Below are 15617 nucleotides of genomic sequence, written 5' to 3'. Positions count from 1 at the left end.
GCCGTATTGTGTGACGCCCTGAGGTTCTAGTGGACTCTCTCCCCAAAAATATAGAGAGAGAAAAGATCAGCATGTAAAAGGGGAGGCCATTCCTCAACTCCCTGCTCCCCAAAGTTTTGTTTCCATAAAACAATGTTTTCCATATTTAATTTCTCAGGCGGGAAAAGGATTTGTGGAGCAGAGCAAAAAGGGAGACCGAGGGTGTTGTGTTGCCTTCCACGTCCCGTGGCCTAGTAACCGTTTCCATGGGAACCAGGCGTCAACATCGCGAAGCAAACCCAAGAGGAATAGAAGGGGCATTTTATTTTCTTCCCCAGAGAGGACTGCTAAGAGGTCAAAGGGGAATTATGTGAAAGAGAGAAAACTTAGTTTCTTGTGAACGCCAGCGAGGTGCAAAGGAAGCTGTGAAGAAAGGGAGGTATTAGCATAGTGAGAAAAAAGTTGAGTAGTTCTTTAGGAGTGATCTGATGGCGATGGATCCTGGGTGCTTTTCTGAGAGCATTTATAACCTTATACCCAGTGACTGGAAGGAGCCGCCCCAGCCTCCTAGGTATGTGGGTAAGCAAAGACTGTCACTCGGATCAAGAAAAGGGAACACTTATTCCATTCAGGATTAACTAGGCATCATATTACTTTTAACAAGAAGTAACATTTTTGTCCCATGAAGTAGCCTTGGATGACAACTTCTTAGAGAAGAGATTGCAAAATCCAGATATTTGATGTCTCACAATTCCCAGAGAGAGTGGAGTAGTGTTGTGAGAGGGTCGTTTTCATATGTTAGTTTCCTGTGAAGTTGGTGTGTCATTGTTGTGTAATTTATCTGTGTTTAGGATACTTGATATTTGGGTTTAGGTGTTCATTGCTGTTTATTTCTTACTGCAGAACTGCTCCCTCTGGAAAGGAATAGTACCTGTCTTTTTCCCAAAGATTATTGTCAAATGTAAATTCCTGTTTGTTTCTGAGCCTCCATCTTTTCGATCTGTGAAGCAAAATAGATGGACTAGATAGGGTATTTTTCAGACCTGATTGTTGGACGGAAGGAAAAGTAGATGGAGAGACTCAAAACTATGTGATTGAATCTGAAACTTTGCACAGATATTAGGACCCTTACATTCTCCAAATTTTTAGAAGTTAACCACAAAGTAAACATTCCATTACTCTTCTGTGTAAAGACTTAAAGCTTATTTAATTCTATAGGGAGAAAGGAAGATAACAAATGGAGAAATTATCATTCCTCCTAGGACTTGAAATACTTGCTGTCTTTTCTTTCTTCTTTGCCTGGTGCAAATCAGAACCACTTTGAAAGAGTGCTAAATTTAAGAAACAGGCTCTGATTAGTTTGGGGATTGTGAATGAATTTTCACTTGTTTCTTTGTAAAACAAAAGAACTAAATAATCTTTAAGGTCCCTTTCAGTTCGAAGGGTCAGTTATTTTACTGGTAATTTACTTAGTGTGCATTAACATCCTAGCAAGTGGGCAGATCATCTGGTTTAACCAGAGCAGTACCTATATTGATTTCTCTTAACTTCAAAATCTAACAGATTAGAAAGAGAAATATAAAGTAAGGTATGATATAGTTGCAGGGTTTTGAGGAGTGCTCAAATTAACTGTTGTGAATAGACTTTTGGTCAGAAATTCCTGTATACTGCACAAGATAAAGTTCCTCCTCCCTGTTACCACTGGTAGATCGTATTTCCTGTATTCAGTTTGAAGATGATTTTGGATTAGTTATTATGTTCATTAATAGATTAAAAATTTTTACTGCATCTAGGTGATTTTTTTTTTTCAAGAAATTATATAGAAACAGCCCTTTTTCATTTGGCAGGCATTACCTGAACCCTTCTTCAATTATAACATTGTCCTACTGTGTCAGATGGTGGGGAATGTTAGTGTGACAGTGCAAGCTTTTTGGTTTAGTCTGAAGGAATAAATAGGAAAATGAACTTATGATGAGAGGAAATTGAAGGCATTCAGATGTGGTACCAAGGAACTTTCTGTGTTAGGGTACATTCCACGTAGACTCATGAATAAAAATGAGTTTTTCATTTGACAAGATGTCATGTATGCAAACCAGTAATGTATTAAAACATAACATTATAAAATATTTAACCAACTCCTTCTCATCATACTAACACAAACTTGCCTGATCCATCCCCTTATTGTCAGTGAAAATTAATCAGAGGAAAGAACTGTAGGCCTCGTTGGTGGCCTAGGGATTAAGCGTCAGTGCTATCACCACTAAGGCTTGAGTTCAATCACCAGCAAGGGAGCTAACCCACATATGATGCAGCAGACCTCTCCTGTCTTGCCAGCCACTCCCCCTTAGTCGTATATTCAGTAGATCCACCTATTCTGCTCCCTACTCTGTCTCTGGCGAATCATCTTCTCTCTATAAATATAGAAATATATCTATCCCCTCCCCTATGCCTGCACCTCTAGCTTACACTCCAGTTCTACTATGCAAAAAAAAAAAAAAATTGTATTCAACTGTAAGGTTGTGTTTTTGGGATTTTGACAGGTATTGGATTGAATCTGTAAAATGCCTTAGGTAATATGGCCATTTTAATGATGTTTATCTTTCCAGTATATGAGCATGGGCTATCTTTCCATTTCTTTGTGCCTTCTTTTATTTCCTTTAAGAGAGTCTTACAGTTTTCAATATACAAGCCTTTCACCTCCTTCATTAAGTTTACTCCCAGGTATTTCAGTCTTTTTTAGTGCAATTATAAATGGGATTTCTTTTTAATTTATCTTTCTTCTAATTCATTGATTGCATGTAGAAATGCAACTGAATTTTTGCTGAAGTGGTTGTATTAATATCGGAGTAGATTTTTAGAGTACTGAACTTTAGAAGATATTAAGAGTTATTGTATAATGATGAAGCAATCAATTTCTCAAGGTATGATAATCCTAAATGCTATATATTTATAATAGCACTTAAAAATATACCAAACATAAACTGATAGAACTAAAAGCAGAAATAGAAAATGCCACAATTATAGCCAGAGACATCAACATCTGTCAAGAAATAATAGAACATCTTTTTCCTGGTACCTCTTTCTTAGGGTAGAATTACCATCCAACCTACTTAAGGTCCAGATAATTATACACTTTATGGCTAATCTCCATATGAATGTAGACATATAAATTAGAAATATATATCCTTTTTAAAACTTATGATAATTTCTACTAGAAATATAAATAAAACTTTAAAAAAATTTTAGGTACACATCAATTTTTAAGACAGCTATAAAAAATGACATGCAAAAACTTAAAACTTCAATGAAAACTATGGGGCCAGCAAAAGTTGAAGTACCTTCTCCGAAGGATTTCCTGAAGAAACATTCAAAAGAAAAACCACTACCACCAAGTAAGTTTTATCATTCTTTTTTAATATAGTAAGTGTTAATAGATAATTTTACTAAAATTATTTTATTGTCTATGAATATTAAATGTGCACAGGTGATAACAACTTTACCTCATATTAGACAGAATTTAAAAGTTTAGGTTAGTAGAGGATTCAGTAGAAAAAGAGGATGGAGAATAAGTTGCCTTCAAAATAGACTTTTCATTTGGTGGTACAAGCATCTTAAACTACATTTTGGATTAGTCAAGAAACCTCCACCTCCAGCACTACATGATTCACCATTTTATTCCTAGTCATATAGCTTTGATTAAAAGCAATAGTTATAAGAAAAGTTCTAAGCTCCAATGGGGGGGGGGGAGGTTGGGGGGTGGGAATCCCTGTTTGATCTTCTGCTAGGCGATAAAAATTATAACTATTACTACCAGACTCACTTTAGGCTCACTATAGGTCTCTAAGACCACAAAACAATAATTTAAATGGAGGGAATTTCATGAAAGAAAGGGGAAGAACCTGTTTCTTGGAAATACTACCTGTTTGGGCATACAGGGCCCCAAACTTAGAAGGGCCCCAAACTTAGAAGGGAATTTCATGAAAGAAAGGGGAAGAATCTGTTTCTTGGAAATACTACCTGTTTGGGCATACAGGGCCCCAAACTTAGAAGGGCCCTGGTTTAATGTTCTGCTCTTGCCATCTTGAAATTCTTCATTTCTGAACAAGTAGCTTTGCATTTTCATTTGTTATTGGACCTTGCAAATTATGCAGTTAATCATAGTCTGAGATTATATAGATATCAGGAAAGGGGCTATCAGGAAAATGAAAAGTAGATGAAAATGGAATTATTACAGTTATATAAGGAATCAGCTGCTTCCCCAGCTGGGTATGTTTTTCCTAATAATTTTGAACAATGACAAGGAGAGTGAAAATAAGTCTATAACTTTTAAGAAATTGGCTTTTTTTAAAAAAGATTTATTTTATTTTATACATACAAGAGCTGGGGCACAGGCCAGAGGTGTGGTAGGGTGAGAGGATTCACCAGAGACAGAGTAGGGAACAGAATAGGCAGATTGACCAAAGTACACTGATGAGAGGAGCAGTGGGGGAGTCAGAAGAGGTCTGCTGAGCCATGTGGGTTGCTCTCTGGCTGACTGGGGGATCGAACTCTGGGATCGAACTCGTGCTGCAGAGGCTGCGGACAGCTTCATAGGCTGCTTCTTAACTCCTTGCACCACCAGGGAAGCCCAAAATTGGCTTTTTGACAACTTCTTGCACCATGGAAATAAATGAAACATCTCAAGCCATCTAGGATATACATCTTGACAAAAGTGAAGTTATTACTTTCTATGGAAATATTTTATGTCCCACAGCCTTCTCTCATAATGCCAAATGCCATGAGAAGGATGAGGGCATTTTAGGAAAGCTGGAAGAAGCAAATCTGAAAATACAACATTCATGCTTAATTAATGGCCTCTAAAGTCCTTTTTGCATTTCTCTAGTGCAGTCTTGGCATTTGTGTCCACAACTACTTGGGAACTCTGGAAAAATCTTTAAGTGTAACTAGATGTTTTTAATGCTTCAGAACCAATGAGATCTTGGGTCCTGATGTATCCTTTCTAGGATTAAGCCTAGAACACAACTACCAAGCTTTATAAATCCTACATATCAAATAAGGAAAAAGCTTATCATCTTATAAATATTAGCTCAAAGCAAACATAAAATGCCACTGGCCTTAAGGATAATTAATTAAGAAATTCAGGGTGGTACACAAACCTTAAATGTCCAGTCCAGTGAGACAAAGTCAAAGTTAATATAGGCCAAGGCTGCTGCAATCTCTTTTCACCAATCTCTTATTTTGTCATTTTGAAACTGTCCCAAGACAGTGATTTGCTAGACACATTGAAAAATACTTAACAGATGCATGCGCATTCCTCTAAATTCAATTAATAGAACATCTGCCTAAGTACAAGGCTGTGTTGACATTGCCATTGTAATACAACTTAAAATAAAACCCAAAGCATTTATTCTTCAAGTTTATTGTCATTGTAAGCAAATGATTTGTGAAAGAGACATTCTAATGACCTCGTTTTTACTTTATTTCTTTAAATAAAGTCACATTCTGAGATATTAGGGGCTAGAGGGTTAATACAATCCATAGACTTTTAATAGCAAGTGTTGCTTTTTCTAATAAGAGTTGTGTAAACTGTGCTTTTTACAAAGTCAGAGTCCCGAGTATTATGATGAGATTAAGATTGGAGTAAAGTTCTATCAAGATAGTCAATTCCATCTGAAGGCAGGGATCCCATATCTCTAAAACACAAACCACGTAAACCAGTGTTACCTCAATTAGAAAAAAAAAGAGGATAGTTATTCCCTTCATTCTTAGAAATGAATTATAATCATTTTACACTTTATCATTTTGACAAACCATTTTTATGTGGCTGAATCAAAATAGACAAGTTGGAATGGTCAAGTTGAAAAGGCTGTGTAAAAATGGCAGCTTCATCTGCTGCTTCTGAAGAGAATGTGTTATAGAGAAATAAATAAGATAATTCTGGAGAGTAGTTCCTTTTGGAGGTGAGATATAATCAGGGAGGACTGAAGAGGAAGCTTCAGCTGTATTTGGTAATCTTTTATGTATTAAGCTATGTCTCAAGTACATATGTGTTGCATGGTTTTTATACCTTAATAATAACTAGTGAAAAAAAAATCATAGATTCTTGGACTTAAGAGTACATCAAATATGATGTATTTACCTGGTGATTTTATAGTAACTTTCCTCTGAGAAGCAATTTTTAGTAATATTGTTAGTATTCAGTAAAGAGTTTCTTTAAACTTATTTCAATGGTAAAATGAAACATTTGCTATTGAAATGTTTATAAGAAAACATTTTCACAATAGCTATTGAAAAATTATTAGTTAACTAGCACATGATTTAGAGTTCTTACCTTTTCCCTCACTATAATCTGGTCATCATTTTGGTTAATTTGCACTTAATTTTTGGCATTTGTGGTTACTTAATTTTTACCTTAAATATTTGGGTATATTTTAATAATACTTAAGTTTTAGTGGTAAAATATCTGGATATTATAAATAGTACTAAGTAGCATTGTTTATCATTTAATATTAACAAGGAAATTTTATGTTTAACAGAAAAAAAGTTTGACTGGAATGAGCCCAGAAAGCCTCCTGTGCCATTAAGGAGTGAACATCCAGTCATGGGAATACAGAGTGAAAAAAATTTTATAACTACAAATGCAGCCGATGTCATTATGGGAGTGGCTAAAAAGCCTAAACCAATTTATGTTGACAAAAGAACTGGAGACAAGCATGATCTTGAACCTTCAGGCTTAGTTCCAAAGTACATCAATAAAAAGGTAACCTTATGATATATTAATAAGAGATCTAAGACTCAAATAATTTAAATCTGGTGTTCATAATGGTTTTCTATATGATCATTAAGAATGCTGTCACTGGACAAATTATCTAGATTGCCAATTCCCATTCCTCTGCAATCTGTTTTTGATCTAACAGAGAATTTGGAACAAACAATACTATAGAGCAACAAACAATACTAGAGGAAAACTATAATTGCTTTCCTCAATTTCAATTACTAATAGATGTAATAACTATAACAAGTATTCTTTAAAAGATATTAATTTTTGGCAAGGTGAAAATGTCACTTAAAATCACTTCCACCATTATAAATCTCGAAAGGCCAAACTTTCAGAAGATTCTGTGATTAAATCATTAGGTAGCAGAATGAGAGATATCTAGAGGAATACAACCTCAGACTATTCACCCTATTAATATAGTGTAAATAATACACAATATCATTTCTATTGAATACAATCCTTTGTTTTCAGTTTAAAGTAAAGCAGAACTTGAAAGTACCATGTAATAATCTAGTCCCTTTGAGTCCTTAATTTCTATATGAAAAGGTGCTTATAGGATAGGCATATACTTGTTATGGAGAAAATTATAGAAACTTGGGTTAAACTGCTTAAATATAGAAAATGTTTTAAAAAGTGTAATCTAAAAAAACCTCATACATATCCTGTTTTACTTTATAACTTACAGAAATACACATATTCAAATATAAGTACAAAATCCCAAAGCATAATCATACATAATAAAAAGTAGTGGCAAGAAAGAAAGTAAAGAAAGAAGAAAGGAAAAGGAATAGAAACATAATTGAAATAGTGGTATGCAGGGGCTAGCATTAAGACAGTGTGGATCTATCATGATAAATCCAGTACCTGTTCAGAAGAAAATCAGGAACCACAAGGCTTTTGTCAGAGAACACTACTTATTCCTGAGACATTCTTCTCACTAAGTAAGACACTTCTGTAAAAATTTAGCACAAACCTATGAGTTGGCAATGCATGCCAATAAAGTTAATTCAGGCTTCTCCAGACACTTCCTCCTCCTGTGACCCCTGAAGGTTGCTCATGCTTATCAGGTATGGAAAAGCAGAGATTTCACTCTCCTATCTCTTTACAGTGACTTCCAATCCATTATTTTCCCACTATTTTACAAATCCCTTCTTCTTTGGTGGTCATGCCACCAATTGCCACACACTCTGTTCCTCCTTCTACCCGTGCTGTTCACTTCAGTACATTTTATGCCTTGAGCCAGATAATTGAGATGATCCATAATGGAAACAGAAAAAAATATTTAGTCTACCCATCCTTGTTTATCAAGCCATACAAACTCTCAGTACCTACTGTCCTCTTGGTCTTTCTCATTAAGAAATCAGGGCTCAGGTTGCGAAGATGCCCACAGCCTCTGCAGTGCCGGTTCGATCCCTGGCTGCTCCCCGGCCACCAGAGGAGGGTCCCACATGGCGCGCAGACCTCTCCTGCCACGCCCGCTGCTCCCCTCAGCAGTGTACTTCAGTCCTTCTGCCTGCTCTGCTCCCCGCTCTGGCTCTGGTGAATTCTCTCACCCTCCCGCGCTTCTGACTGTACCCAGTGCTTGTATAAACAAAACAAACAAACAAACAAATAAATAAAACATGCCTCTATTAAAAAAAAAAAAAAGTTTAAAAAAAAAAAGAAATCAGGGCTCATAAAGTAATTCTTCAACTTATTTTCTATTTATCAAGGTCAAGTTTTTAAAATATAATACTGGAATAAATCCTTTAAGGGCAATGTCATTTTTTAAAGATGAGTGAGCCTTAGGATTTAGTTTCAAATAAAAGAGTGTATGCCCTTTTGTGCCATGAGAAATAATTTGTGAAAACAAACTGAAACATGGATGATTACATGAGGTATATAGAGATAGCAGTAAGATATTATTTCAGATTCTAATTCTGCCACTTTATAACTTAATCTTTTTGTGATGATTCAAAGTCATTACCATGTACTAAACAGTACTTAACAGTAATGAGGTGTTGCTGTGTTTCCTGACATTTATTGGACCATTTACCACTGCACTAACTATACAGAGTACTGTGCCTTTAGAATTTATTTGTATAGTGCCTTACACCTTTTCAGAACACATTATATCTAGGGTTTCTATCCCATATTCAGTCAGTATGGGTTAGCTTTTGTGTGGTAACAAATAGTTCCCAAATTTCAATAACTTAAAGCAGCAAAGTTTTATTGTCTGCTTGTAGTATATGTTCACTGAGAGTTGTTGGTGGCTTTACTTCTTGTCATCATTTCAGGACCCAGGCAACCCAAAACATCTCCCCTCACTATACCAAACAGAAAAAACAAAAACACATGGCAAGTCATTCATCAGTTCTTAAGCTTCTTCCCCAAAGAGACAGAAGACACTAATCCTCACCTTAGACAAGTCAGGTCATATGGCTACATCTTACTTCAAAGTGAGCAGGAAAGTTTCCTCCTAACAAGGGGCTAGAAGGAGAAGAAACAGAATATTTGTGAATAGTTTTATTGATTACCATATTTCTCAACAGCTGCTTCTTCAGAGAGGTCTTTTCCTAACATTTTTTATTTATCTAAAGTAGCTCTTACCATTTTCTTCCCCTGTAGGGTCTTTTAATTTACTTTGTGGCACTTATATCTGTTATTTTATACTTCACTTTTTGCTTTTCTTACCATAAAATACAAATTACATGAATATGGAATCTTTCTAGCACAAAGTACGTTCTCAAATAAGTTTTTGAAGATGCCAAACACATTCACTAATCTGAAACAATCACAGCTGATTGCTTCACTCTTAGTCCTTGTAAACAGCCTAGGAGCCTAAAAATGTACTTTCAATTTTCAGATACAAGTTTAGGTTCCCAAGTCAAATTTCTCTTAAAGCGAATGTGCTTACTATCATCTTTTCAGAGTTTGTTTTTACATGCCTTGCAAGCATTTATTGTCTTTTATTTAACAAGACCATGCAAAAGAGGCCACAAAGATACTAAAGATTTTCAAGGTAAAAGCTCAAGCACCTAAAAGAAAAAAAAGAAAAGTCAACTATTAGGTGAAATTAAGAACTGAGTCATCAGCCAAGAACAGGCACTGGAAACATTCAGAGTAGGGAAAACAAGTGATCACATTAACAACTCATGTTTATAAAACACCAATTCCCAATGAGAAAAATGTCCTTGAATTTTGTCAGTTTGCAGTGTGTTAAAACAAAGGCTTTAAGTCTATATTTTTTTACTCCCAGTCATTGGCTGGTATACACATGTATCTAAGATTGCATTTGGGATACTGATTTTTTTTTTTCCTGAAAAATCCTTATAAGGATTATGGTGCCACACCTGAATATATTTGTAAGCGAAATGAGGAAATAAAGAAAGCCCAAGAAGAATATGATAACTTTGTCCAGGAAAGCCTTAAGAAAGCAGCTATGAAAAGACTATCAGATGAAGAAAGGGAGGCAGTTCTACAGGTATGTATTCTGTAATTTATATTTGTCTGTAACTTTGTAGGATAACCTAGAAAAAAGGTCCACCCTTACCTTGATTATTATAGCCAATTCTTTGACTTTAAAATCATAATACTCTCACAAAGCTCTTAGGGGAGAGCAAAAAGTTATAGAGATTCATTGAATAATACTTTGTTTCCAGTTTAGTTAGCTTGATTTTTCTTGAAGTGGTGTGTAAAGAAGCCCACCTTCTCCTAAACCGAATATGCATAAGTGAAGTGGAAAAGCATTTTTATTTTTATTCTTGTGTCCCTTAATTTTTCAAAAATAATATCCATAAAATAGATCTCTTTCACTAGATGGAGCTCTAGAATAATTGAAACTGTTCCTAGACCAACTTTTTTCCCTTTTCAATAAGCCAAATTTTAAAATAACCAAGTGTTAGGTTTTATATTTATTTTTCTGATGTTGAGTAAGGTGAAGTTAAAGATATTTATATTGGAATTTTTAATGTAAACATTTTATCTGAGGCATTAAAAACATTGGGGGATGTGATTAGGGTTGCTCCATTTAAGTCTATATTTTTTTACTTCCAGTCATTGGTTGGTCTGCAATAAGCACCTCCTTGTACTCTTCTGTAGTTGTGCTATCTCTTGTAGAGGTACAATTAGTACTTTATTCTTTGGTTATTACGAAAGCTTTCTATGAGGCCATATCTAGTGACCTTTTAAAAACAGAAAACTTTTTTACCTTACTAATTTCTCTTGAAAAATGGATTCATAACATTTTATTAATGCCATTATAATCATCAATAAACATTTATTAAATGCCTGTTTTGCATAGAGCATCACACTAAACCCAGAGGATGTTAAAAAAAAAAGGCATAACAGGGCCTCCTGGGTGGTGCATTGAGTTGAACGCAGCACTGTGAGGCTGTCCACAGACTCTGCAGCGCCTGTTCGATTCCCGGCCGGCCAGGGAGATTCCCACATGGCACAGCAGACCTCTCCTGTCACACCCGCTGCTCCCCTCAGCAGTGCCTTCGGTCTGTCTGCCTGGTCTGTTCCCCAATCTGTCTCTGGTGAATTCTCTTACCGTCCCACGCCTCTGGCCTATACCCCAGGTATTGTATACGTAAAAATAAATAAATAAATAAATCTAAAAAAAAAGGACATAACATTTCTGCTACAGAAACTCTTGTAATTGAATTAATGAGAGGTAATAAGTATCTATGTACATATATAGATGTGTGCATGTATAGATTACAACTTTTGAAAAATTCTAAGGCATGGGTCTCCAATGAAGGATAGCCCAGTTTAGCTGGGTCTTCAACTGCAGCATGAAAGGGTGTCCCAGACAGCAGGAGTGCCTCAAGGGAAAGAATTGTATATCCTTTGTTGACAGCAATCTCCCCAGTGCCTAACCCACTATTAAACAGTTGTTTAATAATGGTGTGCTTGAAAGAAAAAAGGAAGACATACAGGCAAGGTGCTGGCAGACATAGAGGTGGGACTTTGTGTACTATTTTAGAGACAGGATTCATCTTTTGGTCCATTCATATTCATTCATTCATTCATTCATTCATTCTCTCTCTCTCTCTCTCTCTCTCTCTCATTAGATTCTACCATTTTTAGAAAGTATTTCACATCTAACTGATGCTGAAATAGGGAAAGAGAGGAAGAACTTTTCTGAGTCCAGCTATTTCCTCTTCTGCCTTTTTGGATACAATGGAAAATAGCCCTAGCTTCATAATATGTTCTCTGCAGAGTTTCTTTGTATACTTTAATGTGACAGTAGCAAGTTCTATTGGATGCCTTACTCAGGCTGCTCATTATTGCTGACTGGTAGCAAAGCCACAAACTATGCTATTGACAAGTCCTGAACCGTGATTCCCTCCCTGCTTAAGAGTTGTATATGATAATGTGGTTGTATGTCCCTGAGTAGGTCACATTTTGCTCAGTCTTCATGAAATAACAGTCTCAACATACCTGGAAGGGATCATGTGGTCTAATAATTTCAAACTTCTTACTTTACAGATTAGGATATATAATGCAAATATATTAAGCAAACATTTTTTCCCACATCCTTTCATTCATTTATTGACCATCTACTATGTTCCAAGCACTGTACCCAGCTCAAGGTATTCTATAGGTAGCAAAACCAGCACAGTCAACCACTGTCAGTAAGCTTAGAATTTGGTTTACATTTGGTCACAAAATTATTAAATAGTTGAGAGGGACTAAAACTTATTTGGACTAATTCCCAGGCCATTGTTTTCCCATGACATAAAACACATGTGCACAGGGACGCCCTATCAGTCAGGGCTCCAGCAGGAAAGAGAAGGGACACTCAGCTGGGATTCTGAAGAGGATTTATGGGGCAATTATTTACAGAAGTGAAGCAAGATTTAGGGAACCAACAAGGACCAAGGCAGCCTAGGACTAAGGACAATAGAAATCCTCCACTACTCTAAATCTGAAGGACAAGTGTAAGAAAGAGGCCCAATGAGAGCTGAAGGCTGGAAAAAGGGGCTGCCTGACAGGAATTTTTGTCATGGATAGATGAGCCAGAACTGGTGTCCAGGTGATGCCAAGAGTGAGAGGAAGAAACACCCTGAGTTTTCTCTCTTCCCACCAACACTTTCTTTGACTTCACTCAGGCTAGGAGCTGGAAAGTAAAAGACCTAGTGGAAGGGGAGAAGCAGTCAGCAAGAATCAAAGGTGTGGGTTTAAAACGAACAGGACTAAAGGTCCTTCTTGTTAATTGTATGACTGCTTCTCTGTACTTGAATTTTCCAAAATTAATATGACTTTAGCATTAAAACAGGAGAGAGAAAAATTAAATTAAAATAAGGGGAAATAACTGTTGCTGCAATAGGTAAAAGATGTAAATGAAAAGTCTTGAAATTAGCAAAGAGGCTATTTCAGTATAATATGAAATACTAGTTATGTTTAGTTCACACCCTTAACTGTTGACTTAGATCCAAACATTATTGTACCACTGGGAGATTTTTTTAAAGCACATCATCCATTAAAAGGAAATTCAGAGAAAATGTGTAACTGCTGTGGCTGCATGTAATATGAAAATATCACCCAGCTAGCCTTGAAAATCCTCTGATATTTGAAAGTATATAAATCCATAGATTTCCTCTCTGCACTAATACCCCTGTGGAGCCCTGTGGAAACATTTCACATTTACAATGAAAGACTATATGGAAAAATGAAATTCTTTTGAGGACACTTTTTTGGAATATATCTTGTATATTATAAAGAACCATGTTAACCCATCCACCTCTTTTTAAAATTTAGCCTGGATATTTTCCTTTTATCATTTGCCTTTCCTAAACCTTTGATGTATTCTCTCTCACTCAACAAACGTTCAAAATTTGTTGCCCTTTTACCTAACCTATCTATCGTTATCCAGTGTGCTTTATGCTATCATTGTTTTTAGCTCAACATGGAAATAAATCATTGACAATTTCTTGCCCCTGGAAAGTATCTACAAGATTAAATGTGTACTATGATGGCAATTATAAAGGCATTATCATATAAGACACTTCTTGGTTTTCAGAGACCATATTTTCAGGGTAATGTTTTAAATCATACTTTTAGTTTTCCTTTCTGCTTTTGTAAAAATAAATGAGTGTGTACCCATAGTAAATAATAAAGGGTGCTAATTTATAAAACTTCATTACATAAATGCAATAAATTAAGATCATGTTGTCGATGGGGTTTCAAGTGCACTGTGGTAAGAAATGGTAACTACAGAGATAGAAATAACCTTTATTGCTCCTAAGAGATCCCTAATTTTGAATGTGTTGTTTTCTAAGAACATAAAACATTAACTACATTATTGAATTAGCATGTGTGTTACATTTAATGACATTCCAATCATTGCTGGAATATGTTAATGGGAAGTAGAGATCCCTAGACTATGGTGGGAGAATTCTTTCTAATATATTTAAAAGATCCGCTCTCTCTTTTTTTTTTTTTTTTAAAAAAAAAGATTTATTTATTTATTTATACCAGCACTGGTATTTATTTATTTATACCAGCATCTTTTTTTAAAAAGATTTATTTATTTATACAGTCAGAAGCGCGGGAGGGTGAGAGAATTCACCAGAGCCAGAGCGGGGAACAGAGCAGGCAGAAGGACCGAAGCACACTGCTGAGGGGAGCAGCAGGCGGCAGGAGAAGTCCACGCGCCATGTAGGAACCCCCTCCAGTGGCCGGGGAGCAGCTGGGGATCGAACCGGCGCTGTAGAGGCTGCGGGCAGCTTCGCAACCCGGCGCTAAACCGCTGCGCCACCAGGGAGGCCCAAAAGATCCTCTCTTAGTACATTTAATCTTTGCATTTTGTACAATTCTTCTTAGTCAGATATATGAAAATATGTCCTTGCAAGTCAGATCCAAATACTTTCTTGGTCAAAACAGCTTTTTACTTGAGAAAATCAATTCGAAATTGTCGTTTTAACAAAGCATTTGCTGTGAGCTTAGTTTCAAACCACTCAGCTCTGCAGATGAGTATTTGGTGGTAAAAACAAGTACAGTAACACTAAAAACAGAGCAAATAAATACTCCCAATGGGAACTGAGCACATAATCAAGGACAGGGTTTGGCCTCTGAACAGTATTTTTTGTTTCTGTGGGGCTAAGTTCTTGATAAATACACATCATTTTTCAGGGTTTTGGTTTTTTTTTTGCCTGGTTTCTTTACCTATTACATCTTTCTTTGTCAGTCCAGCTTTATGGACAATTTACTTTACTTTTATAGTTTACTTCAGCATTTACTGTTTTCCTACCATTGGCAGGGCCTGAAAAAGAACTGGGAAGAGGTACATAAAGAGTTCCAGTCCCTCTCAGTCTTCATCGATTCCATACCAAAGAAGATTCGCAAGCAGAAGCTGGAGCAAGAAATGAAGCAACTGGAACATGACATTGGTATCATTGAAAAGCACAAAATTATTTATATTGCCAATAAGTAATAATGTATTTTCAAAGTATAGTCATTGTAGCATAGGAAAACAACATGAATAAAATAAAAATGAAACTAGGGTTTGCAAAGAGGAAAACATTATATAGGAAATAAAGAGTCTTTACTAAAATGTTTAGGCAATGTTTAAAGAATTATTGAAGTATTTCCCTACATAAAAGAAAATTTTGTTTTTACCAGTGTTAAGTTTTCCATACAAAAAGCAATTAAAGTTTGATGTTAAGTGTTCCTGTTCTGTAGTGTGCTTCATTATTATTTTGTACTTGTTTCACATAAACATTAATTTCTGGACCTTGAGAAATAAAATCACCACTCAGAACATTACATTTTTTCACACTGCATCATACAAGGAACACATATTTAAAACGCTCAAATATTTTGAATGGAAATAGTGATGCATGCTTTCTTACTGCTCTAAAGTGTATTCTAC

At 35.8% G+C, this 15617-nt stretch overlaps 1 protein-coding gene across 1 annotated transcript; it reads left to right on the top strand.

Annotated features, from left to right (window-relative positions):
* The first annotated feature begins 17 nt into the window (after positions 1 to 17).
* Positions 18 to 15407, top strand: ENKUR (enkurin, TRPC channel interacting protein). The gene is made up of 5 exons (XM_037510725.2): positions 18 to 550; positions 3226 to 3371; positions 6516 to 6739; positions 10074 to 10220; positions 15006 to 15407. Exons 1-5 carry the CDS (start codon positions 468 to 470, stop codon positions 15177 to 15179), a joined length of 774 nt encoding a protein of 257 aa, XP_037366622.1. The 5' UTR covers positions 18 to 467; the 3' UTR covers positions 15180 to 15407.
* The last annotated feature ends 210 nt before the right edge of the window (positions 15408 to 15617 follow it).

This window comes from Talpa occidentalis, unplaced genomic scaffold, assembly GCF_014898055.3.
Source record: "Talpa occidentalis isolate TD23 unplaced genomic scaffold, MPIMG_talOcc4v2.1 talOcc4.14, whole genome shotgun sequence".
Taxonomy (NCBI): domain Eukaryota; kingdom Metazoa; phylum Chordata; class Mammalia; order Eulipotyphla; family Talpidae; genus Talpa; species Talpa occidentalis.
The sequence above is the reverse complement of the archived record's forward strand: the minus strand, read 5'-3'. Positions and strand labels throughout refer to the sequence as shown.